General features: G+C 40.9%; 2 protein-coding genes across 4 annotated transcripts in view; both read left to right on the forward strand.

Annotated features, from left to right (window-relative positions):
* The window catches only part of ICK (intestinal cell (MAK-like) kinase), a 62,071-nt gene extending 55,714 nt beyond the window's left edge, over positions 1–6,357 (forward strand). Inside the window, exons 13-14 of the mRNA XM_011960219.1 lie at positions 1,213–1,335; positions 2,347–6,357. Coding sequence (XP_011815609.1) covers positions 1,213–1,335; positions 2,347–2,501 — 278 coding nt within the window. The 3' untranslated portion in view covers positions 2,502–6,357. The remainder of the gene's footprint in view (positions 1–1,212; positions 1,336–2,346) is intronic.
* A 3,783-nt stretch (positions 6,358–10,140) lies between these two features.
* On the forward strand, positions 10,141–26,091 carry GSTA4 (glutathione S-transferase alpha 4). Of its 3 annotated transcripts, XM_011960220.1 has the most exons (7): positions 10,141–10,273; positions 11,245–11,349; positions 16,662–16,713; positions 18,497–18,629; positions 19,495–19,636; positions 21,367–21,498; positions 25,479–26,091. In XM_011960220.1, exons 2-7 carry the CDS (start codon positions 11,263–11,265, stop codon positions 25,599–25,601), a joined length of 669 nt encoding a protein of 222 aa, XP_011815610.1. In that variant the 5' UTR covers positions 10,141–10,273; positions 11,245–11,262; the 3' UTR covers positions 25,602–26,091. The 3 variants fall into 3 exon arrangements, with proteins under 3 accessions (XP_011815610.1, XP_011815611.1, XP_011815612.1); XM_011960221.1 differs by lacking the exon at positions 16,662–16,713 and having other exon boundaries at positions 10,176–10,273; XM_011960222.1 differs by lacking the exon at positions 16,662–16,713 and having other exon boundaries at positions 10,243–10,273; positions 11,105–11,349.
* The last annotated feature ends 112 nt before the right edge of the window (positions 26,092–26,203 follow it).

The following is a 26,203-nucleotide window of genomic DNA, read 5'->3' on the forward strand; positions in this document are numbered from 1 at the left end:
GCATCGTGCTGGGATTACAGGTGTGAGCCACCATGCCCAGCCAGAGTCAACATTTTAGGTTAAAGGGTGTGCTCATCTTCAGCTTCACAGATATTGCCAAACTGCTCTCCAGAGGGATATGGGAGTTGCTCTACATCCTTGATGACACTTGGTACTGTCAAGACTAAAATTTGTGCTAATCTGATGAGTGTGAAATGGTATCCTATTGTGGTTTAAACTTGCATGTCCTGTTTACTAATAAGGTTCATCACCTTTTCTTGTGTTTATTGACTGTAAGTTTTTTCTCTTTTGTGACTTACCTGTTCAAATTCTCTTCCCATTTTTCTTCATATTTCTTCATTCACCAGAGTGCAAAATACACCCCAGCTGACCAACACAACTCCTCACACAGGCATTCTAGACTGTGTTTCCTACTCTGCCTTAAGCAGTTGCTGAAAAGGCTCTGTGTTGTGGAAACAGAGCAACTCTACCACTTACTGACTTCTTAATGGTTAGAACTTCCGCTTCTATAATGAGCAATAATAGCAGTCTTCATTATTTCATGTGTACCTTTAAGCCTAAATAATAAGAATTATATTCATTCACCTATCCAATCTTAATTGATTACCTGTTATATGCAAGGCATTCCGTTATCCTCCCCAGAATACAAAGATGAGTAGCATACAGTCCCTGCCCTTAAAGCACTCTCATGTGGAAATGACATAAAAAGTGAAGGTATTTACTATTTTAAAAAATGGTTAATTTTTCTGATGTGGATAAGAATATTTAGTGTATAATTACTTGTCACAGCTTAAATAATTGAATAGAACCTGTGTTATTTATATGTACTGTTATTTATAGGTACTGACATGGAAGGACAACTATTCTATATTATGGAGTGAAAAAAGCAAATTTTAGAACAATCTAAATCTACTTTTACAAAAGAAAATAAAGAACGAATGTCACCTTTCCCTTTTTTAAAAAAATTTCACAACCAACCCACCCTCTATATGGTTGCCCCCACGGGAGCAACACTGTCTTTGACCCTTGCAGTCTTTCTGACAGGGTGGTATGGTGGGATGCTTGGCTCTGAACTCATTGTCATCATGATTTGCTCTTTTCCTTAAAAGTAAAAACTTAGTTTGTTATTGCTCTGCAGTGCTGTCATTTAACCTTGTTGGTGTCCTGGGTACATGTCTTTGTAGTAAAGAGCTTTTTGCTTTTGCAAATCAGTTGGTTCCAGCTCTACAAGTTCTAGTGGACTGACTGGAAACTATGTCCCTTCCTTTCTGAAAAAAGAAATCGGTTCTGCTATGCAGAGGGTACACCTGGCACCTATTCCAGACCCTTCCCCTGGTGAGTTGTATTTTAAATTATTCATGAATTGACTCAACAAATGGTTACTCAACAACATGTGCCAGGCATGTTTTAGGCCTGGGATCCACCAATAAATGAAACTTGCACTCTGTGGACAATAAGTAAGCGAAATAAGTGCTGTATAACGTATAGTAAGTCAGATGCTTACTGACTTAGTGCTAAGGAGAAAAATACAGCAGACAGGAGGTAGAGATTGTGGGGGCTGGAGTGTGGGGTACAGGTTGCAATTTTAGACAGAGTAGCTAAAGAAGAGCTCACTGCAAAGGAGTTGTTGAGTAAAGACCTGGAGGAGGTGATTGAGCAAGCGTGCATTATGAGTGAGGCTTTTCCGGACAGGAGATTCTTCTGTGCTTGAGCTTTGAGGCAGAACTGGCCTGGCAAATTCAAGGAGCATCAAGGAGGCCAGAGTGCAGGAGTGACAGGAGTGAGAAGGGGGGAGTAGCAAGATGAGGTCAGGGGCGATATGATGCCTGTAAGCACATTGTCATGGATTCTGAGTGACATGGAGTCCCTGGAGGGCTTGAGTCCATAAGTGAGGTGATCTGACAGCCATCTCCACAGGCTCCCTCAAGCTGCTGTTGTCATGAGACTGAAGCAGGGACAAGGTAGGAAGCAGGGAATCCAATTAGGAGGTGTTGAAATTATCCAGGTAAGAAATGATGCTAGCTTGGGCCAGCGTGGTAATAGTTCAGTTGGTAAAAAGTTACCAGGTTCTGTAAATATTTGGAAGGTAGAACTAATAGGATATCCTGACAAATTATATGTGGGATATGAAAAAAAGAGGGGTCAAGAATGATGCCATTATTTTTGGCCTGACAACTTTAAAATGTTATCTTTAACTGCAGTAGAGAAGCTTGTAAGTAGGAGACAAGATGCTCATCTTGAATGAACTCCTTATTTTCTCATGTTTTTGTCACCAAAATGCATTTATTTGCACTTTGCTTGCATTGGCCCCATATTAGTCATGCTGGCCTTTTTCTTTCATTGCAGGTTATTCCTCCCTGAAGGCCCTGAGACCTCATCCTGGGCGACCATTCTTCCACACCCAGCCTAGAAGCACTCCTGGGTTGATACCACGGCCTCCAGCGGCCCAGCCAGTGCATGGCCGGACAGACTGGGCTTCCAAGTACGCATCTCGGCGATGACTATCTGCCTTGGTGATGAATCTCTTCGTAGGGAGAAGCAGGACACTTTCCCTTAGCTGACTGGTGTTCTTCCTGCAAGATGTGCAGAGGGCATAAAAGCAAATCAACACTTTATAGTTATTCTTCTGAACTAAGACATGTCAATATTCTTTTTTAAAGTTTTTTTTAAAATATTGATTTGAATGCAGTACGCTTTTTTGTATAAAATTATTTTATTCTAAAACTGGGTCCCATTATTTTCTTAAACAACAGCATTTTGTATATATGGATTATGTTTTAGCATTTTATACAGTCAACTTTGTAATGAACTTTTTAAAGATTAATTGATTTTCCTTTGGGGTTCCAGATAATATTTTCTACAGACTTTGAAAAATGTAATAATATGAATGCAGTATTGCAACAGGGGTGCAATTTAAGGCTGTGTGATAGAGGGTTATTTACTCAGTGTATGCAGATATTTATGAAGTGGTTAAATTTTAAGTGTGGCTCACTAGGTACTTCAGGCCTTCTTGGACTGTTGTTAGAAAAGTGATCCTCTGCTTTTCTTAATAGGTCATTGGTTTGATTTTTGGATACCACTCTGCTGTTCTGAAAGGACTATTATATAATTCACTTTGTTTTACTTTTGTTCCCCAGATGAAAGAACTCTAAGTAAATACATTTTAAAAAACTTTTTCAGCACCCTTTAATGTGGTCGCAGATATCAGATGAAACCAAGCTTAATCATTCTATGCCATTGTATTCTAATTTATTCCACTTTTGAAATCAAGTTGTATGTGTACCAATAAAAGGAGAGCTTTTTGTTTCAAAAGGCTCTCAACATGAAGGTTAACACAGTCGATCAAACTTACATTCCTGCCAAGATGCATGGCCAAAAAACTAAGTATCAAAGCAGCAGAAAGTTTTTGATTATAGTAACTGAGATGGAATTTTGCACCTAGCTCAGTTCTCCAGATCTGGCTAGGAGCAGTCAATGACTAATCTTCTGTCCTAGCCAAATTCTCAGGACAATCTGGGGAGCAGAAAGAGTTATGGCAGAGGTTCCACTCATCTAGGAAGTCGCAGTCACGTGCCACATTTGATCTCCTAACCCTGGTGTAGTTTCTTTCAAGAATGAGAACTCTATTTGTTGGGCAGAGGCTGTTCCATTGAGAGGAATGTTTACAGCAATTTTGAAAATGACAAAGCCAGTTTGGAGACAGAAAAAGACAAAAGGTCCAGTCTCATCCATCTCTATATGGTACATTTGTCTCACTTATGGTTGCCTTAAAGGCAAGAGGGAAGGTCACCATCAGTGAATGCAATGCAGTCTGAACAGTGTATTGACTCGTATTCTCCTAGGGCTCAAACTACTCTCTGTTGGTTCCAGGATAATGACAAGTTTAACCGTATGTAAGTAATCTTTTTTTTTTTTTTGAGACAGAGTCTCACTCTGTCACCCAGGCCAGAGTGCAGTGGCGTGATCTTGGCTCTCTGCAACCTCCACCTCCCAGGTTCAAGCGATTCTGCTGCTTAAGCCTCCTGAGTAACTGGGACTACAGGTGCCTGCCACCACACCCAGCTAATTTTTGTATTTTTATTAGAGATGGTGTTTCACCACGTTAGCCAGGATGGCCTCGATCTCCTGGCCTCGTGATCCACCCTACTCCACCTCCCAAAGTGCTGGGATTACAGGCATGAGCCACTGCATCCAGCCAAGTGATCATTTTTATAGGTTAAAATGATAGGTGAAATGAATCTAGACACTTTCATATGGTTCAACCTAATGACTTGGTAAATTATTGCTTTGGTGTATTAATAATATGTTGCATTCTGAACAAATTACCGTGGCTTCCAAAGAGCCTTAACCTAAAATCAGAGCGTAATATATGGTTTGGAGAATCTGACTCAAAAATATACTTGACCAAGCACCATGATCCCTAGGGGCATGAGAAAAGCACATAATGGATATGGATGTGATAGGTGGTCTTTTCCTGTTAACAAGCTGGCAGCAAAGCTTCAGAAAATATATATGCAAGCACAACTTGAAGCTGAATTCATTTCTGTATTATATTCTCAACTCATTATCTAAAGCATCAGAAAATGTGTTTTCAGAGATGAGTCCTTTACTATAAGGTTAATATTTATTTTCATTTTCTGTATTATATATGAAAAGTAAATTAATGTGAAACCTTGCCCAGCTTGCTGGAAAGCAGGTTTTAAATTGTAAATATTCCTTAGAGGAGCAAATGGATTGTTTAATACCATAGTCTTGGTAATCTAGCTTATATAAGGTCATTACATTTTTTAATTGAAAAACCTAGTTACCTGATTATTACACATTATAAAATTGTTTTTCTTCTAATACTTTATAGGGCCCAACTTCAGAAAATACTTTGCTTTCTTCCTTTTACACTTTCCTTTGTTTACCAGCAAACAACTTCGCTGGGGAAGCCAAACATATTCATAAAAAAATCAAGTAGCTGATGTACAGTTGAGAAAAACTAAAGGACGGAGAAAACAAATTCTAACTAGCAAATGCTGTGAAGTACTCTTCCTCCCCCTCTCTGAAATGGGTAAAGGACCAATTGTGTAAAAAACCTATGCGCTATAGAAGGGAATGGTAACCATTTCTTTTGTCTCTCTGTTTTTGTTCTGACTGAGAATCTGCGCAGCCATTTCTTGTTACATGAAAATAAAATGCTACTTGTGACCTCTATTTTTTGTTACTGTAGAATTACAAAATGTAATGTAAGACACCAACAGAAATGATATACCTGTAACTGTACTTATCAGGACTATACCTCATTTACAGTCAGAAAGCTTACTGGGACGTCAGGAAATGATACAGGGTTGGTTCTCATTTCGTGCTGAAATGAGACAGAAGTTCAGTGACAAAGGTGCGCTGTGGGGGTGTCGATGTCCCCCAGGTAGAGCCAGCAGAGCAGGGAAAACTGCATTTGCATAAAAACTACTCTTGACATGATTGTTCATTTTACAATAAAATTCCATTAATTACCAAGCCCTCACCCAGCTCGTGTATGATAAAATTTATGTTGGAAGAAACTTGATTTTCAAATAACTTTTTAAATGTATCTCTTGCCTAAAGGACTAGATACATCTAATATAGTAACACTTTGTCATCTTCTGGAGTTATCAAAAATTGTATGCAATCAAGACAACACAAATAAGAATTATTTTATTTTTAAGTGCACATACAGGTACTGTTGGAGTTGATGGGCACCGTGCTTTCTCATGAAGTAGCATTTCCCTACCATCAAGCCGTTGTTTTGTGCCATTCAGGAGAGGAAAAAAAGGAATTTATGCTGTACATTTCAGTTCAGTGTATGACCAAAAGCAATATGTTTATAAGAAGATGTTTGACATACTAATTATTTTATATCATTTAAACCATACTGTAGCAACATAATATATGTAGCTAATTTTTAGAATTATTTTTACGATTTCCAACCAAATGTACTGTACTGTTACATAATTTATTGTGAGGATCTTCTCATGGAAACCATTAGGAAGACAAACTGGAGGTAAATATCACATTAATCTGTATTATCAATTTCTCATAGACACTGTGCTAATATGAATTTTAAATGACCTGAATCAAGTCTTCTGATATCAGATAACTCAGTACAGATAGCAATTAGTCACCTGATTTGATTACAATGGAGTAACTGACAATATATTTATAAAGCAAATATTCATAATAATGAGAAGAATTCAGAGTAACCACTTAAGCAAGACCCTTCTGAAATAAAAATGTTGCTTTTTAAATAGTTTGTCCTAAGGTGTTTAAAAATGTCAACCTTATGTAAGGAAAAATTTCCTGCTCCAAATAAAGTTGAAGTTTAAGAAAAATTGATTTGAGTGTTCTGTTTTTGTTTTCATTTCTTCCATTAGTATTTTCTACTTTTGGTCCTTTGTGAGTTCATTTGCAACTTTGATGTTTTATAACTTCTCCTGAATGTTTAGTATCATGTTACTGCTATGAAATTAGATGCATACACTTTGAGTAGCAGAATGAAGAGTTATCCTGCAATGTGGAGGTTTTTTTAAAATTCAGCTTTTAGAAAGGCGTCTGAAAGTGGTGGCTCATACCTCTAATCCCAGCACTTTGGGAGGTGGAGGCAGGAGGATCCCTGGAACCTAGGAGTTGGAGACCAGCCTGGGCAACGTGGCATGATCCTCTACCAAAAATCTCTACCAAAATTACAAAATTTAGCCGGTGTGGTGGTGTGCACCTGTGGTCCCAGTTACTTGAGGGGCTGAGGAAGGGGAATCGCTTGAGCCTGGGAGACAGAGGTTACAGTGAGCCCAGATCACCCCCCTGCACCCCAGCCTGGGCAACAGAGCAAGGCCGTGTCTCAAAAACAAAAACAACAACACAAAAAAGCAAAAGCAGGTGGAAACAGTTTCTTGTTCCTGATTTCATCATTTTAACCTGCCTTGTATGTCTTTTAACTTTTCACAGCACATTCTCATATACAATATAAACCTTCAAAAGAAGTTCATAACTTCATGAACTACAGAAAGAATGTCACAAGAAATTCATTTTCTAAACGTTCTTTGACTCCTTGACAGGATTTTCTAGGAACATGATCTACCAATCAAACTTGCGTTGGGGAATCCCTAACTGTGCCTCTTGCCATCAGAACACAAGTGACTTTACTGTGTAATCGTGGGCATTTGTCTTTTTGGCATCACGCTGGGCCCATGGCTGCCCCTTGAGAAACCCTGAAGAAGCCATTTCAAGCTCTCAACCATCTTTCCTGATAAGAAAACCCACTTGTTAGAATAGGGTCTTACACCAATCGCTTATAGCTAAGGCTGAATTTAAGTCAAATGTTTCCCTCTTCTGGGAGTATACAAAGCTCTTAAACTGAGATTTGAAGCTCTTGACTTTTGTGCAAGCAGTTTTACCTACTACTGAGCAGATGAGTGAAGGGTTGAGGCTAAGAAGATTTCTCAGGGCCTCTGAAAATGTATCAGGTAGGTAGGTGGATAGGTAGGTAGGTAGAATAGATAGATAAAATGAGTAAGACTGTCTCAGGATGAGGGCAACCTCTAAGGGTCTTCAAGAATAAGAAGGTTGACGATGTCAGGGGCTTCAAAGGAATAAAACACCTTTGGGATATCTGTCATAGAGTGCAGAACTATTATAACAGGATTTTTCATTTCTCCCCAAGCCTGTGTAATAACAGAGTCATGCTGCTACCTTAGTTACACTTTCAGGTGAACAAGGCTGAGTGTTGCCAGAAAAAGGTGTCCTGATTCAGATCCTAAAAGAGGGTTCTTGGATCTTGCACAGGAAGGAATGTAAGGCGAGTCACAGAGTGCCATGAGAAGCAAGAGTTTATTGAAAGCTACTCAGTTGCAGAGTAGAGCGTCCTCAGAAAGCAAGAAGAGGAATGCCTCATCTTTGTTTTTTATTCGATAGGGGTCTTATCTATGTAAAAGGTAAGCTAAGCAATGTCTACATGCGAGTAGGCTAACAGAATGAAAAAAATTAGTACTTTGTTAATTTAAAGAAAGGTATCCTTGGCATTTCCATGTGTAAGCACGTGAAAGCATGACTATAATTACCTTAAAGGCGTTTAGCATTATGCAATATCGGAACATCTGGACATTCTACTGTCATAGGAATTTGTCCTTCCAGGTATCATTAAGCTATTTCTTCAGCTATAGACATCTTAAGATGGAGTTGATTTTTTTTTTTAATTTTACTTTAAGTTCCGGGATACAAGTGTAGAACAAACAGACAAGAAGTGTGTGTGTGTGTGTGTGTGTGTGTGTGTGTGTGTGTGTGTGTGTTGGACAGGGCATCATTCTAGACTTTTCTTCCTCCTCCCTTCCCTTTGACCTGATTAGTAAATCCTTTACCACCTACCTCTTTACTATTTCACCTTTTCTTACCCATTTTCTTCAAACTCATGGTGCTACTTTAATTTACACAGACACAACAGGTTTCTTTCTCTACCCCTACTACCCCAATTCATTCGCCTCACTTTGGCCAGAGAAACCTACTGAAAATAAAATCTGATCATGTTAGCGGCTGCAATTGTTCAGCACCCAGGCTTGTCAAGCAAGGTACTCTCGAGCACCCCCGTGGGTGAAGAAAATAACATCTATAGCCTGAGAAATAGCAGAAGCTGCCTCTATAAACAAGATGTATTTTCGAAGGCATGTATTTCAAACTTTGAAATCCATGTGAATTTTGCAATTATTCCATAATATAGCCCTGATAATTTTAAAATATTTTTAACGTTTTAACTAACTTGCCAGCCAAATTAGTTTTTTTTTAGCACCACCCCCAACCCCAAAGACCCCCCTTCCAAGCAGGTGCTGACTTGAGGCCATGGCTATAGAGCACGTGACTCTAAAATGTACAAAATGAAGAAAAATCTCAAGATGTCCCACTGAGATGAAGAAAGAAAGAAGTTAGGGTCTACTGTTTAAATTAAATAAGGGTTGACGGCGCTTTCGATTTTAATCTGTATGTGGTACTTTGCCTACTTAACACCCATATGTGGATTTCCTGATGGACTTGACATTCCTGTCAGGAAAGCATTGTGTACTTGCTGTTTAAAACGCATCCAAGGGCCGGAAGCGGTGGCTCACACCTGTAATCCCAGCACTTTGGGAGGACGAGGCAGGGGAATCACCTGACGTCAGGAGTTCAAGACCACCCTGGGTTAACAAGGCGAAACCCCGTCTTTACTAAAAAAACAAAAATTAGCCGGGAATAGTAGCGCGCACCTGTAATCCCAGCTATTTGGGAGGCTGAGAATCGCTTGAACCCGAGAGGTGAGCCAAGATTACAGCCTGGGCAGAGGTGGGCCTGTTGGCTGGAGCTGGGGTCCTTCTTGGAGTGCGCGTATTTTCTTTAAACCCCTTCTGAGGAGTCTGAGTGCATTGATGGAAGGTGGGCCCGGATGGTCCCCAGGGCCTGACTGGGGCGGCCGCTACGCCTCTGCGTGGGCTGGGCTGGGAAGCCGAGCATGGGAGAGTGCAATCTCGGATGTGAGACTCTGTCTCAAATAAATAAATAAATAAAAAGGGTCATTCATGGATCAAAAGAAAGGCAGACTGCCACATGCAGCGCCTCATTTGGATGTGTCTGGAGTCTTGGAAGCTTGACTACCCTACGTTCTCCTACAAATGGACCTTGAGAGCTTGTTTGGAGGTTCTAGCAGGGGAGCGCAGCTACTCGTATACCCTTGACCGAAGGACCGGTCCTCCTCTAGCGGGGATGGTCGTCCTCTTCGACCGAGCGCGCAGCTTCGGGAGGGACGCACATGGAGCGGTGAGGGAGGAAGGGGACACGCGCCTAGCCAGCCAGATCAGCCGAATCAACCCTGGCGATCAATGGGGTGACAGATGTCGCAGCCAGATCGCCCTCACATCCGAGAGATTCCTGTGGCGCACAGGCTATATAAACCTCAAGGAAATTCCAACTTTTCACTTAGGTCAAGTTATTTATCACACTAGAGTTTCAGCAGGCAATTTTAACTAAAATCAAATTTAACCAGCATAGCAAATATCATTTATTCCCCAAATGCTAAAGTTTGAGAGAAACGTACTTGATTTCGGGCTGTTTTGACACTATCCAGAATGCCTTGCGGATGGGTGGGGCATGCTAAATACTGCAGTCTCTATTGGTGAGGTCGTTCCGGAGCCTCGCCCAGCTCCCGCGCGCTAGAGCCGCCTACTGGTCTCGCCTAGCCGCGGACTGCTGGCCTTGCGCTTTGTGCAGCTCCAGGTCTCCGAGCGGACTCCAGGTCTGTCTCCCTCCTGCGGTCACCCCCTTCCCCGCCCTTTCTCTCTTCTTTTTTTTCCCTCCCCTCTACTCTCCGAGTCTCACTCTCACATTCTTCCTTCATCCCCCCAATTCAGTCCTTCTCTTTTCTCCCTCTTGTCCTTTGCCCTCCATCTCCAGTCTGGGCAGAGGTGGGCCTGTTGGCTGGAGCTGGGGTCCTTTTTGGAGTGTGCGTATTTTTTTTTAACCCCTTCTGCGGAGTCTGAATGCATTGGTGGAAGGTGGGCCCGGATGGTCCCTAGGGCCTGGCTGGGCGGCCGCTACGCCCCTGCGTGGGCTGAGCGGGGAAGCAGAGCATGGGAGAGTATAGTCTCAGATGGCCAAACCCTCGCCCCGGCTCATTTTACAAGGCCGGGGACTCATCTCCCAGTAGGGGTGGGGGACACGTGGGACCCGGGGGGCAGCCCCCGCATGCGTGACGGTGGATGCACATTTTGCAGACAATAGTAGTACTCGGCCTGTTCACCTTCCAGTTGCCGTGATAATAAAATATGATATGTATAAAAGCATGAATACTTGAAGAGGTTCCAGTGGCTGTGCGATTTTCCTTCGCGACCCTCTTCAACGCTTACCACCCCCTATCCCCAAACTGAATCTGGAAAATCTAAGATTCTCAAGGTCAAAATGTATAATGTTCTGAATTTGTGAAATCCCGTACTGCTAGCACATGTTTTTACAACAAATGGCCCCAGCTTCCCAAGATCCAGGATAAGAAGTCATAAATAGAAATCATATAAAAGCCAAGGGTTTTTTTTTGTCCATGTTTTAAAATGGTGGTATGTTTTTTCTTGAGTGAGGGAAAATGCAAAAACAAAAATAAAGAACAGTTTCCCGTGCCAACATCCTGAATATTCATTTCGCCCCTGAGCACTGGGTTGAAGACGCGAAATTGGGACTGTTGGTGTGCGAGGAGCTGCTGCATTTGTTTTTCAGAAAGCCTGAAAAGCTATCATGGCAGCAAGGCCCAAGCTCCACTATCCCAACGGAAGAGGCCGGATGGAGTCCGTGAGATGGGTTTTAGCCGCCGCCGGAGTCGAGGTACCTTATATGCTGTTTCTTCACAGATTTGTTATACAGTTTTTGAGACCTCCGAAAGAAAAATAGGTTTTGAAGTACCATTCAGTTCTAGTTCTCGTCCACCAAAATCACAGGCATGCTTCACTGAGTCAGATTCCATCCCTGAAGGGACTTTTCTTTATAATTAGAATGTAGTTGATGGAATTCTATTTTCCTTTTGACTTTTACTTAATTATTGGCTTCTGATCTAGCACCAATGAATATTTATTAATAAGAAGAAAGGAAATGTACCTGGAAATTGTCAGTTACTCTGAGCTCTTATTATGCATTCTTAGGGTAAATTTCGTGTTTTCTTCAGTGGCTTCAAACTGGCAGCCTTGGTATCTTGCTTGCATATTGATTTTATACTTTAGATTATAGTCCAGTGACCTAAATTGCCTAAATTGTTTCAGCTTTGGTCACGGTGCTCTTTCAGGTTTACGTTTTTTTATTTCACATTGGCCTCTTTTTTGTTCTCAGCACTTTCTGACACTATAAAATGCTCTGTGCTCATCTTGTATTAATATTTTCCCTGCCCTAGCCCTAGAATCAGGAATTTCTTAGATAGAAAAATGGTAGTAACAGGCCGGCACGGTGGCTCACACCTGTAATCCCAGCACTTTGGGAGGTCGAGGTGGGCAGATTATGAGGTCAGGAGTTCGAGAGCAGCCTGACCAACATGGTGAAACCCCGTGTCTCCCCAAAATACAAAAACTAGCCAGGTGTGGTGGCATACGCCTGTCGTCCCAGCTACTCAGGAGGCTGAAGCGGGAGAAAGGCTTGAACTGGGAGGCGGAGGTTGCAGTGAACCGAGAGCGCGCCACTGCACTGTAGCCTGGACCGCAGAACGAGACTCCGTCACAAATAAAAAAAAGAAAAAAAAAAAAAAGAAAAGGTATTAAAGTCAAGATCTGGGTGCTAGATGTCTACGTTTGTTTTTAGTGCCATTTGTTTGTGGAAGAAACTGCCCTGTAAAAGTTTCCCTCTTCTGGATTTGGTTTACTTACCTTCCAGGTGTTGCCTTGAGGTAACATGGTAAAGTGAGGGTACCCTTATTTGAACATGCTCCTCTATTATCTGTACTTCCCATAAATTACTAGCTGGACCCAGAGGCATGATCACTTCAGGCTCCTTTTTTCTTTCTCTTTATTTTTTTTTTTTTTCCCCTGCCAGACTATGTCAGAGGAGATACTGTGAACATACTTCTGTTGTACCACATCAGGGGCTGTCTGGTGTCTGGTTGTCTCGTTTTCAGTGATGCCGAGCTTCATTGGTGTCTTCCTGTGATGTCAACCCCAATCCACACATTATAGTTTCTCCCAGTTTCTTTTCAACTTGTGGTTTTAGCAACTATTGATCATCATCACTGTTAGGGTTTACAAAATGGCAATTCTTTTCATTTCCATCATTTCACCTATGTTTATGAACTGTGATTCTCTTCTAAGACAGTACTTGTCACTCATTAACTTTAAAGTGTGTAAAAATGTATGTTTAAATCATAAACTTTAAAACTCAGTTACTTTAAAATGTGCTTCATATAGAAAAGGCGAGGTAAATGCTTGATTATAAATTTTCACAATAATGTGTTGTTACCCTAGCAACCTCCAAAGATGGCAAATGTGAGTTGTTGGGTTATGGGTTTCGTGTTTGTTTTTTGTTTTTATTTTTTGCATATGATAACTTGCCACATGGTATTTTACAGTTTTCTAAATGAGTTGACATTATTTTCATATGCAAATTCTGATTTCTGACTTGTCTTTAGAAATTGGAAGATGTGGTGATCCTGAGTCCTTATTTTCACAGGGCAGCAAAATTGTTGGATCTGGATAAAGACTGCCCCACCTCGCCCTCTTGTCTCAGGGTGTATTTGCTAACTGTTAAGAGGAAAGTGAAAAACATTCATGGTCCCAGGACCTGAACCTGCCCGACTTCACTTGTGTCTGTCATATGTCTAACCCCATAGGTTTCTGAGTTTGTAATTCTTGATTCATTTCATAGGCTTTGAATGGATATAACCCTTCGTCAAATCTTCTCTCTTTCTTCATTCTACCCGGCCCCTCCTACTCACCTATGAGTCAACATTTTTGGTTACAGTAATAAAAACCCAACCTTAAATAAGTTAAACAAAAAAAGAACATGAGTTATCTGACCCACCTACCCCAGTCCAATCTGTGACAGGAACAGGCTGATCTGGTAGAGTAATGAGCCCACTCCTCAGACCAGAGTGGAGAGAGCTGCATTGGTCTCTCTCCCAGGGCAACCACATGGTTTACAAGGTGGTGGAGAGGGGGCCCCTCCCCATCTCTTTGCCAGTTAAGTTTGTGCTCACATAGATCTGAGACAGTCAGGAGGGACCAGCTGGCAGCCACCAGACAAGTCCATGATTCTCAATATCCCATGATTGAGTTGAACCTAAAGTTGAAGCACATACATCTGAGTTACTAGGTCACTAAAACCTACTGAAAAACAGCCTGTTCTCATTCAGGGAGTCCTCAATGTTGGTCAGTCACTTAATTTGAGTCATCATTGACATGGCTGTATGTTGGTTGTTTCTTCCATGGTTGGAACTTTATTTGCCTGAAGACCCCTTAAAACCCAGGCAAATCCCCATTGAGACGTGGGAGATTTACACCATTTCTACCATTAACTAGGAGCATCAATTGAGCACCTTGTCCCTGCATATATCATATAAACTTTCTGAGCCAAATGTGGTGGCTTGAGCCTATAATCTCGGCTTCTTGGGAGGCTGAGGGTGGCAGGATCCCTTGAGCCCAGGAGTTTGAGGCTGCAGTGAACTGTGATTGAGCCACTGCACTCCAGCCTGGGTGACAGACCTCTAAGAAAAAATAAATAACCCTTTCTGTTAACTAATATGATGTTTTAACTTTTGATTTTAGTATATTGTAGTACAAATATCCAGGGACAAATTCCTCAACTGAATCTATCTGAGAGACATAGTCAATTGATCCAGGAGTACTGCCTGCACCACATCTGACCATCTAGGCTTCGAGCATTGTTGCCCCAAGGATACTGTTCATGAGCATTAGATGAAGATCCTCTGGGAGCACTGAGTCTCCTTTCCTCACACCATGAGCACCCACCCTGGCAAGTAGCAGAAGCCAAGCCTCCACCCTATGATCCTGATTCTCCCCCACCCCTCCAGGTTGAATGTTTTTCAACTAAATTCACCAATTCTTAACATTTTGCTACATTTGCTTTCTCCCTTCCTTTTTTTTCTGAAACGTTTCAAAGTAGTTGCAGACATCAGCATGTGTCTTCCTCCCAGTGTTACAGGAAAGCGGTCCTGATCCAGACCCCAAGCGAGGGTTCTTGGATCTCGCACAAGAAAGAATTTCTGGCGAGTCTGCAGTGCAAAGCAAAAGCAAGTTTATTAGGAAAGTAAAGGAATAAAAGAATGGCTACTCCATAGAGCAGCCCCAAGGTCTGCTGGTTTCCCATTTTGATAGTTATTTCTTGATAATATGCTAAACAATGGGGTGATTTATTCATGCCTCCCCCCTTTCTAGATCATATAAGGTAACTTCCTGACATTGCCATGGCCTTTGTAAACTGCCATGGTGCTGGTGGGAGTGTGGCAATGAGGACGACCAGAGGTCACTCTCATCACTATCTTGGTTTTGGTGGGATTTAGCTGGCTTCTTTAATGCAACCTGTTTTATCAGCAAGGTCTTTATGACCTGTATCTTGTGCTGACCTCCTGTCTCATCCAGTGGCTTACAATGCCTTAGCCGTGTGGGAATGCAGCCCCCCAGTAGGCCTCAGCCTCATTTTACCCAGCTCCTATTCAAGATGGAGTTGCTCTGGTTCACACGCCTCTGACACCAAGGCAAAATAAATAACTGTCCTAATAACCACAATACCATTGTCACCACCAAGAAAATTAACACTGCCTTCACAACATCTAATATGCAATCCATATTCAAATTTTCCCTATTTTCCCCCAAATGTCTATATAACTGTTACACATCTGTTTAGCAGTTATAACAGTTTCCTCTCCTCCAAGATCTACTTCCGATTTGGTTGTTAAGTATCTTTAGCTGATTTTCATCGACAGGACCTGACATTTTTTTCACACCCTTGACTCTTGAGAAGTCCAGGCCATTATATTTGTAAGGTCCCACATCCTGAATATACCTGATTTTCACCTTTCGTGTAGATTCAGGGTAAATATTTTTGGTGCTGTTTTAGCAGGTGTGACTGTGCCTTTCTCACTGTGTTACAACAGAAGGCTCAGGATGTCAGTGTTCTCCACTGGGGAGCCAAGTTTGATTGTTTGGTTAGACCGAGGGTGAGAGATCTCCCGATCTCTCCATTATAAATCAATACTTTCTCTTTATCATAATTAAGTAACTTAATTAAGTCTTCTGTAAAAAAGAGCTTTTTCTTCTCCCTACCTTTTTTTTTTTTAGCATCATCATTTATGGACATAGATATTTTGTTGTTGTATGTTATAATCCATAATCGACATCATTCTTTTTGATGCTTAAATTTTCCCAAATTTGTTAGGGAATTCCCCTCACAGGGCCCTCCATGCCTGTCTCTTTGAGCACTTCCTTGCTTCGGCATAACAAAATCAACCTTCTTTTATAGGAGCCCTAGTTCCTTTTAGGGGGCAGTGATATTTAGAAACCAAGATGTGGATGCTAAGTCTGCTCTTTCTCTCTGCTTCTTAAGACTGTTTAACTTGGTATTTTTAGTCTTGAGTCTGTATGATGTTTACCTCCTTTTGGAGGGTGAGGATATCCTTTTAAAAAATTGATACACAATGTACATATTTGGGGGATACATTTGATATTTTGATACATGCATATCATGTGTAGTGATCAAATCAGGGTAATTAGGATGTCCATTACCCACCTCAAACATTTATCTTTCCTTTATAGTGGAACATTCCAATTCTTCTAGCCATTTTGAACTGTGTAATACATTATTGTTAACTATAGCCTACTGTACTATTGAACACTAGATTTTATTTCTTCTGTCTAGCTGTATTTATGTACCATTAACCAACCTCTTTTCACATCCTCTTCCTCTCTATACACTTCCCAGCCTCTAGTAAGCACCAATAACTTTCTATTTCTATGAGATCCACTTTTTTAGCTCCCACATATGAATCAGAACATGCAGTCTTTGTCTTCTTGTGTCTGGCTTATTTCACTTAACGTAATGACCTCTGTTTCTGTCCATGTTGCTGAAAATGACAGGATTTTGTTTTTTTAATGGCTGAATAATATTCCACTATGTATATATACATTTCTTTTTTTTAAATTTAGTTTGATGAAGAATTTCTGGAAACAAAAGAACAGTTACACAAGTTGCAGGATGGTGAGTATGAAAATGAAACAACTGCCTCTAATACTGATTTTCCTTTAAGAACTGCTGTTTATGTGGAAGGGCAAAAATATTCAATGACACTGAACATTCAGAGCAGTATCCTAAAACCAAAAAAAGCAAGAGGGAATAAATAGTTGAAATTGCCAGGAAATCACTTCTTATTCAATAGTTGCATGAAAGCTGGCTGGAGGGGGTGAGCAGTTCCTTCCCCATCCAAGTGAACAGCTCTCCTCCATCCCTTTCTTCTCCCCGCTCTCCCCTCTAATCTCTTCCTCCCCCTTTCTTTCCCTCCCTTGCCCCTTCCCTCCTTCTCATCTTTCCCTACTTCCTTCATACTATCTGAGGCATCCTGGCCTGTTTGAAGTATGCAAATAAATACACGCAATGGGGATACCTTCGGAAGTGAATACCACACAGAAGCGAAATCAACGAACTGCCCCCTCCCTTCACCTTTAATTCCTGGTCAGCCCTGCTCCCTCCTTGCCCATCCATTATAGCAGGAGCCACCAGTAGACCCATAAAGAATGCACCCATCAACCTGTGAGCAGCCTCCCTCCCAGCCAACAGCAGGATCCTCAGGTGCAGCTGGAGCCTCCCTTGTATGGCACCAGCACTCCAGGGCTGTAAGGCCACCTTTTGTGTGCGACGGTGGCTGGAAGCCACTAGGCATGTGCTAAGTACTCCTTTCCCCTCTACCCTCACCTGTTCTGAATGCCCAAACCCTCAAGGGCCAAGCTGTACCCTATACAGGCATCTCTCCCCAGGGTTTGGTATGTGGAAAGTGTTGGATTCAGGTTTGTTAAAGAAAACAATGGGTTGTTTTTTTAACTAGTGACAGCGAACTTGGTAGTAAACAATCTGTTCTGTGACTACAGAGTAGCCACAGAGTATACATGAGCCAAAGAGTATACATGAGTCTCAGCTAGTTACTTAGGTTTCATGATCAGATTCTCTAAAAACAGTGCTGTCCAGCAGAACATTCTACAGTGAAGGAAACATTGTATTCTGCAGTGTCCAATATGGTAGCCACTAGGCATGTGTGACTATTGAGTACATGAAATATGTCTAGTGCAACTGAGGAGCTGAATTTTAAGTTTTGAAAGTTGTAATTAATTTAAATTTAGATTTATATAGCTGCATGTAGCTTTGACTGCTGTATTGGCCTGTGTAGCACTGAAGAAGTATCTTCACTACATTCCCCTCAATCCCTTATCACTTTGGATAGGTATTTTTCCTGGGGTGAAAATGAAAAGAGAACGTTTATAACAATGCTAGTTTTCAGGCTTCTTTTTCCTTTTTTTTTTTTCTGAGACAGAGTCTTGATCTGTCACTCAGGCTGGAGTATAATGGCATGATCTCGGCTCATTGCAACCTCCATCTCCTGGGTTCAAGCAATTCTCCTGTCTCAACCTCCCAAGTAGCTGGGATAACAGGCATCTGCTACCACTCCCGGCTAATTTTTGTATTTTTAATAGAGGCAGGGTTTCACGATGTTGGCCAGGCTGGTCTCGAACTCGTGACCTCGTGATCCACCTGCCTCGGCCTCCCAAAGTGCTGGGATTACAGGCTTGAGCCACCGTGCCTGACCCCTTCAGGTTTCTTTTGTGGCTAAATCTGCTCTCCTGAATGAAGTTAAAGTTATCTGTCATCTGGAAGCTTTACACTATTTCCTAAGGCCATGATTCCACGTTTCTTTTCATTCAACAGAGCATTTTTTAGGGGTTGGGGGACAGAGAAGAAGAGATCACTTCTAACTCTGGGCTTCCATTCTCAGGTAACCACCTGCTGTTCCAACAAGTGCCCATGGTTGAAATTGACGGGATGAAGTTGGTACAGACCCGAAGCATTCTCCACTACATAGCAGACAAGCACAATCTCTTTGGCAAGGACCTCAAGGAGAGAACCCTGTACTGTGGCCCCTCTCGAGTGTTGTCACTTGTCAGCTTACTGATGACTTAGCTGATTAGCAGTCCTCTGCAGCACACCCCATTTACTTTATGTCTTACATAGTTATGAGATCAGGGAACAAAAACCCAAGAAGGTCACGAAGACCAGTTGGAACTTCAATAGAGAGAGTCTGAGTAAAACAAAAGAAAATAATTGGATTCAGATATTGGATACTGTATCTAGGGTGTCATTGTTTCAGATTTCAACATTTTTAAATGCTTTGATACTGCTTTTTACCTTTCTTACACATTCACTATTATTAAGTATTAGGAATGAGGAGCTGCTGTGACATTCAAGGCCTGGGAGAGTGACCATTAGAGACCATTAGATTATAATTTGAATTCAAAGCCAGGTCCTTGCACCCCTTAGATGTATGACCCTGGGCAACGTGGGTATAAGAATAGTACATTTCTCATAGTGTCATGTGATTTAATGAGATAATGAATAGAGAGTGTTTAGCACCATGCCTGGTACACTCTAAGCACTCAGTAAATGGTATTCACGACTTTCATGAAGATGAAGTTTGACCCATACTAAGAGACCAAAACACAGATGCTGGGGTGAAGGTGGAGGAGTAGGATGCCAGGAAGAGAGCACTCGTGACTCTCAAGCTGTCTGATCTGTGACAGATTTTTGTGAGTTACAATAGAATTGACCTTACCTCTTTGCTCTTAAGAGACAGGTATAGGTAAATGCTTCTAGGGACTTAAGTTGCGAGCATCTTAAAAAAAAAAAAAAAAAAAAAAAGCACTCTGAATTCTTAGTTGTGGTAACCAATGGCTTCAAAAAGAGGAGAAACTGAGACAACTGCTTTTTTGTTTTAAGGATTGACATGTATGTGGAGGGGACGCTGGATCTGCTGGAACTGCTTATCATGCATCCTTTCTTAAAACCAGATGATCAACAAAAGGAAGTGGTTAACATGGCCCAGAAGGCTATAATTAGATACTTTCCTGTGTTTGAAAAGGTAGGTGGCAAAGATGCCTGTGTACACAGGGTAACCAAACCACAAAGAAGCTGCCACAAACACCCTTTTCTGTCCAAGCATTTTAAAACTGAGCCCGGTTGGACTAACCTAAGAGCTAATGGACTCCTAAGAGCTAATAATAGCCCAGCACAAAGCTGGTGTCTTAGAGCCCCTCAGACTCTGTTAGGACCACATGATTCAGAAGTCTAGAAAAAGTATGGGCTCCCTGCCTTTGTCCCTTATTGTTCCTTGCATTCACCAAGTTCCCACCTTGTGTGGATACAGCAGAAACTTCAGAAGATACAGAAAACAGAAACTGCCTCATTCATTCATTCAACAAACAGTTGTTGAACAGCTATCTCATAGCTGACATCCTCCCTGATAATTTGATGTGAGGAGAAGAACATTTCCATTTTATTTGTCTTCCCTTTGCTCTTTTTGTTTTTGGCTTTGTTGTTTTTCTCTTCTTGTTATATCTGCTTTTCTGAGCTTCCAATTCTTTATTCCTGAACTGGGAGGAGTATTTTTAGTGTTTCAGTGCAAACACTAAATAAGAGGATGTGAAAATATGGGAAGGGCTATCTGGCAAGCTTCCTCTGACCATCTTTATGGAACTGGATTTAGGAAAAAGGAGAGGTATTTTCTGGGGTTTCTGTAGCTAGATTTTATGGTATCTTTCCCACAGGCACTTTGTGAATATAAAATAGGATAATGCAGAAATGTGGTCTGGAAAGGGCACAGAGGACATGGTGCTTTGGCAAAGGGTCACTGCTCATTCTTAGGTCCCAAGGGCCCAGACTGTGTCAGGGTTTCTTGCAACACGCCTATGAGGTGAGAACTGTTGTCCCTTTTACACATAATGAAATGAAGTCATGGAGAGATTCAGTGGACCTGTCCAAGGTAACATGGCCAGAAAACGGAGAGCAGGGTTGGAACTCTGGCCTCTGACTACAAATTCAGGATACATTGTACTATGCCACTCTGGCTCCAGCAGCTATATTTGACCTGGAATTGTGTTCAGAATTCCTGTCACACACACACTTGTGCACATGCAGATACCCATGGGCATCCAAGAGTTCCCTGCGAAGGGGATCTCCCTGTTGCTACCTCTGCTCCTTGCCTCTCCCTTAATCACAATCTTTTCTTATAAGCCCACACCTGTATGTTACCCTCAGAATGGGAGTCAAGATAAACTCAAGCTTTTAATTTTCTCTGTTTTGGGACGTGTAAGAGGAAGCCTAATTTTTAATTGGGTTGAGTTTATTACTGCACGTCTTGATGTTCTAGCAACAAAACTGGGAAGTAAGAGTGGGCCCCTTAAAGATGATCTATCACTTAGATTTCTTAAATCACCCCGCCCCTCCCCAAGCCTCCTGCATGCATTTCTGTAGATACATTTTTGGAGTAGATGCATCCTTTCAAAACACCAGATGCTAAATCCAGAAATAAGGAATTTTCCCTTCCCCACTTCAATGTCTCATTCAGATCCACAGCAGATATTTAAGGATGCTTTCATTTCCATGCCTTTTTTGTACTTTCTCTCTCTCTCCCCTACTCTCTCTTGCTCTCTCTGTCAGAGATAGGGCATGTTCTCTTAATTGATGTTATTTATGAACGCATGAAATGACAAGTTCATAATTTCACCTCTTCTCAGTTGCTGCGCTGATTCAATAGCCTCATCAGTCTCTCCATGTGGAATATTATGACCGATGCACACCATTTCCTTACAGATTTTAAGGGGTCACGGACAAAGCTTTCTTGTTGGTAATCAGCTGAGCCTTGCAGATGTGATTTTACTCCAAACCATTTTAGCTCTAGAAGAGAAAATTCCTAATATCCTGTCTGCATTTCCTTTCCTCCAGGTAAATAAAACTATGTGTTAGAAGATTGGTCTAGAACTCTTGGGCCTCCCTTCAGTGCCTATTGTTTGGTTGGCTTTGGGGGAGTGTGTGTGTGTGTGTATGTGTAATATTTTTAAGATTCTAATTTGGCAAATGAAATGAAAGTAAGGACCCAAAGTTGTTTTTCTGGTCCTTAAATCCTTCAAGTTGAAAGATCATTGATGTGTAAAGATTTCTTTTTTTTTTTTAGATGGGGTCTTACTGTGTTGCCCAGAATGGTCTTGAACTCCTGGGCCCAAGAGATCCTCCCGCCTCAGTCTCCTGAGTAGTGGGGACTATAGGCATGTGCCAGCACACCCAGCTCAGAAATTTTCATCTTAATTTTGTTTCATAACTGCACTCCTGGAAAAAACTCCATACACAGGGAGTTTGCCACTGGGGACTTTCCATAGAAATAACCATAGAGGTGAGGTGCTCTCACACTCACATATATCTACTGATGGGATAGTGGGCGAGATAAACATCAAAACAGTCTCATTCATCAGGCTATGACCCCCTTTCTCAGAAATAGTATGGTCTCAAGTTAGGAAATTCTAAGCCTGAGCTCCTGAGAGCAAATGAGAGATGATAGCACCCTAAACATCACCCCAAAGGGTTCCCACCATTCTCCTGAGAATTCTGAGGAATGACTTGTGTGGTTCAAATTATCCCTCAGGGTTATTCTGGCAGGATTGATCATAGAACTTTAAAGGAGAGAAGGGCCTTTTTAAAAAAACTTATTTAGTGACCTCAGTATTCACTTGAGGAAGTAGAGACCCAGGATAAAGAAATCAGCTGCCAAGCTGGCTTAGCCAGTGGATGCTTGAGTTTTGTCTAGAACCTTAGCCTTTTATCTCCAAGTCTAATGTGCAGACTGTAACCCCTGGGCCAAACCTGGCCTGCCACCTGTTTTGTGAGTTTTACATTTTTACATTGTTGAAAAAAATCTGTGGAATAATATTTCATGACACATAAAAATTATATGAAATTCAAATTGTAGTATTCATAAATTTCATTGGTACGAAGCCATGCCCACTCATTTACACAATGTCAAGTTTGCTTTTGTGCTTCTGCAGCAGAGTTGAGTAGATCTGATAGAGACCATATGGCCTGCAGAACTTAAAATATTTGCTGACTGGCCCTTTATAGAAAAACTTTGCCAATCCCCGATACAGTGCAGATAAGGACCATATTGCTGTATGTTTGACCAAGTTATCAAAAGCCAAGAGAGATACACTGACTCCCCGAAGAGTAACACACATACTTAAAACCATTTTTTGCCAAGTCTGTTAAATATTTTGATATACTAATGAAGGCAGTTACCGCCAGTTCAATAAATACACCCAGAATATGAGAATAAAAATCTGCAAGGCAATAAACCACCATATCATTTATGATGTTATAGTTTGTATAGTTTTTTTCTTTTTTTTTTTCATTTACTCTTGCAGACACAGAGATCGGCTTTCCTTAATTTGATTTTATTCATTCAGAACTGACTTAGGATACTTTTCACCTGAAGTATTCTTTTGTACTGTTAAAAAAAATTATTTGTTTAGCAGAGAAGGGAAATCAGAGGAAGGGATCTGCAACTTATTGAGAGCCAGCTATATTCCAGTCAGTCTGCTAGGCACTTAACACGCATTTGCTCATCTGTCCCCTCAACCCCACCCCAATAACCCTAGGAGATGGGCTTCACTATCTCCATTTTACAGATGAAAATTACAGACTTGGAAACATTACATTCTGCATGAAGTTGCAAGACTGTGGATGACTGAGTTGGGAGCCACAGAGGAGTCTGGGATCTAAGTCTGTACTCTTTCCACTAGACTGTGTGGTTTCTGAAAAACACATTTAGAAGTACTAGAAGTACCTATGGCCCTAAATAGGTGAGATGCTGAACCCAGAAGTAGGTAGAATGCTAAACTTATTAAATGTGAAATCTAGGCTGGGCGTGGTGGCTCACACCTGTAATTCCAGCACATTGGGAGACCGAGGCAGGTGGATCACTTGAGGTCAGGAGCTCACGACCAGCCTGGCCAACATGGTGAAACCCCATCTCTACTAAAAATAAAACAATTAGCTGAGCATGGTGGCATGTGCCTGTAATCCCAGCTACTCGAAGGCTGAGTCAGGAGAATCGCTTGAACCGGGGAGGCAGAGGTTGCAGCGAGCTGGGATAATGCCACTGCACTCCAGCCTGGGTGACAGAGCAAAACTGTGTTTCAAAAAAAAAAAGTGAAATCTTTCCAGGCATGCATATATACACATGCTTGTGTACACATACACACACACCTCAGAGGCAGTAGAGAACTTTTCACTGAATAGACACAAAATATCTAAAAAGTCTAGGGTAAATGATAGAGATCAAGGTTTCTTGGTAAACTGTAGCACCAGGACCTATTGGTATTTTACATTGATGATACTATAATAACAACCCCTTTTTAAACCCCAAGGCATTATCTGTGTAAATACAGTTTTAATCTCTGATCAGATTGAGCATCAATATTTAAAAACTTCAGAATCGGACACCAGATCAGTGTTGAATTTAAAGGGTTATTCCTGTGTTGATTAATGGATTTAAAAGTCACAAAAGTTTTACTATACATGATAACTATGAACCCCAGATAAATCTTGAAACAATACATCATTTGGAACAAGCTTCTAAATTTTGGTATAACATTTAAAATCAGATAACACAAGTAGAGCTTAAGTACGTAATGAAAAGAGAAAATTGTCATATTTATATATAATTACTTGGCATAATTATTAGGGTTTTTGTTAATATTAGTGGCATATGTATGTATGTTTGTGTGTGTGCTTAATTAAGGCTGTGTCTTGCACATAATAGGCAATTAATAAATAGTAGCTATTTAAAACAACCTCTTCACTTTTAAATAAATGGTTTTATTTAAATAGCTTTAAAAGGTTTTATTAGAATAATTATATATGATGAGCATATGCTTCTTCATATAGTTCAGATTTTTCACTAGGTGAAATGGGCTTTTCTTCTCAGTTACTGAGAATTGGTAAGATTTGATTCTATGAGTGAAAAATACAATTTTTTTTTCTTCCATTCCAGTTTACATAAATATAAGGTATCTGAGCCAGAGGCTATGAAAAAATGCAACTGGCGATTTCCTGAACATAGCCAGAAAGAGGATTCATTTACTGATAGGAGTAAAAACTCTGAAGAAGCTGAATCTTAAGATATAAATTGTACTATCTGGTGACTTTTTAAAGCACCTTTACTTAAGTGGCTCCTGCATTTTTTCCCAGCAGATCAGTGCACTTCAGGTGGCTAGTCCGAGTGGTGTTTACAGCTAATTGATCACAACAAGTTACAGATTTCTTTTTTCCTTCCCCACTCCCACTGCTTCAAATTGACTAGCATTAAAAAACAATATAGAAAAATACACTGGAGGTGTTTTCAATGAATTTTCCCCTCCCTTTTTTTTTCACCTTAAGTGTCATAATTCTATTTTGAGTATGTTTTTACTTTTGCCATTGCTGCAGAGTTCTTATCTTTTTGTGAACCTGGAGATTTGCCTAAACTCCGATCTTGATACGGGTGATTGATGACAGCGATTGTAAATAATCATAGAGATCAGATCTTAACCCAGCCTTGTCCAACCCACGGCCCATGGGCTACATGTGGCTCAGGACAACCTTGAATGTGGCCCAACATAAATTCATAAACTTCTTTAAAACATTATGAGATATTTTGGGATTTTTTTTTTTTCAGCTCATTAGCTACCGTTAGTGTTAGTGTATTTTATGTGTGGCCCAGTGAAGCCAAAAGATTGGACATCCCTGCTAAACAAATGCTAGATTTCAGTTCTGCTTGGAACCCTTCAACAAGTATTTATTGAACAAATTTTGATGGGCCATTTTGCATAACCATATCTTTGTAGTAACTAATACCTTTTTTGTTAGCCTTAAACTTTTGGGTTTTCCTTTTTCAGGAGTACACAGTGAAACTAAGTAATATCCCTACAATTAAGAGATTCCTTGAACCTGGCAGCAAGAAGAAGCCTCCCCCTGATGAAATTTATGTGAGAACCGTCTACAACATCTTTAAGCCGTAAAACAACACATCCATCTGTGAGTGAGAGCGTGTTCCTAGAGATGGTTCTGTCCACAGTCATGTCTTAATGGATCCCAGCTCTGTCACGGTGCTATGTATTATGTTGGGTCCTAAGTTTGGTCTTTTGTGTCAAAGAGATCATCTCTTTCTAGAAATATCAACCTTTTTTGTCCAGTAAATAATTGTTAGGGGATCTTTTTTGGAAAACTTTTTTGGAGAGACTGGTATTTAAGTTAGATCTCATCAGGCTACTAATGTCCTGTAGCCAGTTCATCCTCATAATGAGAATGGGCAGGATCTCTTGTTCTCTCCTGAGTGTGTTTCTGCTCTCCTTATCCTGTTCTCTGATCCTTATCCCCTCCAGTCTTTACCTAATTTTTAGTGTTTAATAACAACCAAATGTCTGGTGAATGACTCTCCTCTGAACTGTAATAAATAAAATGGTAGCAATCAGTATTAGCCAAAATAAAGAATTTTTGAGTCATTGCTCATTGCTTTGTTGCTAGAATTTTTTAATTTTTTTCAAATAAAGAATACATTTGCATGGTTCAAAAATCAAAAAAGTATAAAAGGGTCTACAGTCTTGGAAGTCTTTTCAACCCT

Source organism: Colobus angolensis, unplaced genomic scaffold (assembly GCF_000951035.1).
Source record: "Colobus angolensis palliatus isolate OR3802 unplaced genomic scaffold, Cang.pa_1.0 Scaffold51, whole genome shotgun sequence".
Taxonomy (NCBI): Eukaryota; Metazoa; Chordata; class Mammalia; order Primates; family Cercopithecidae; genus Colobus; species Colobus angolensis.

What these genes read in the sequence shown, in the direction of transcription:
- GSTA4 (XM_011960220.1), top strand. Translation starts at nt 11,263, where the DNA reads ATGGCAGCAAGGCCCAAGCTCCACTATCCCAACGGAAGAGGCCGGATG. An exon ending in TAGCCGCCGCCGGAGTCGAG is followed by an intron (nt 11,350 to 16,661) that starts GTACCTTATATG and finishes TTTTAAATTTAG; the next exon opens with TTTGATGAAGAATTTCTGGA. An exon ending in GACCTCAAGGAGAGAACCCT is followed by an intron (nt 18,630 to 19,494) that starts GTACTGTGGCCC and finishes TTTTGTTTTAAG; the next exon opens with GATTGACATGTATGTGGAGG.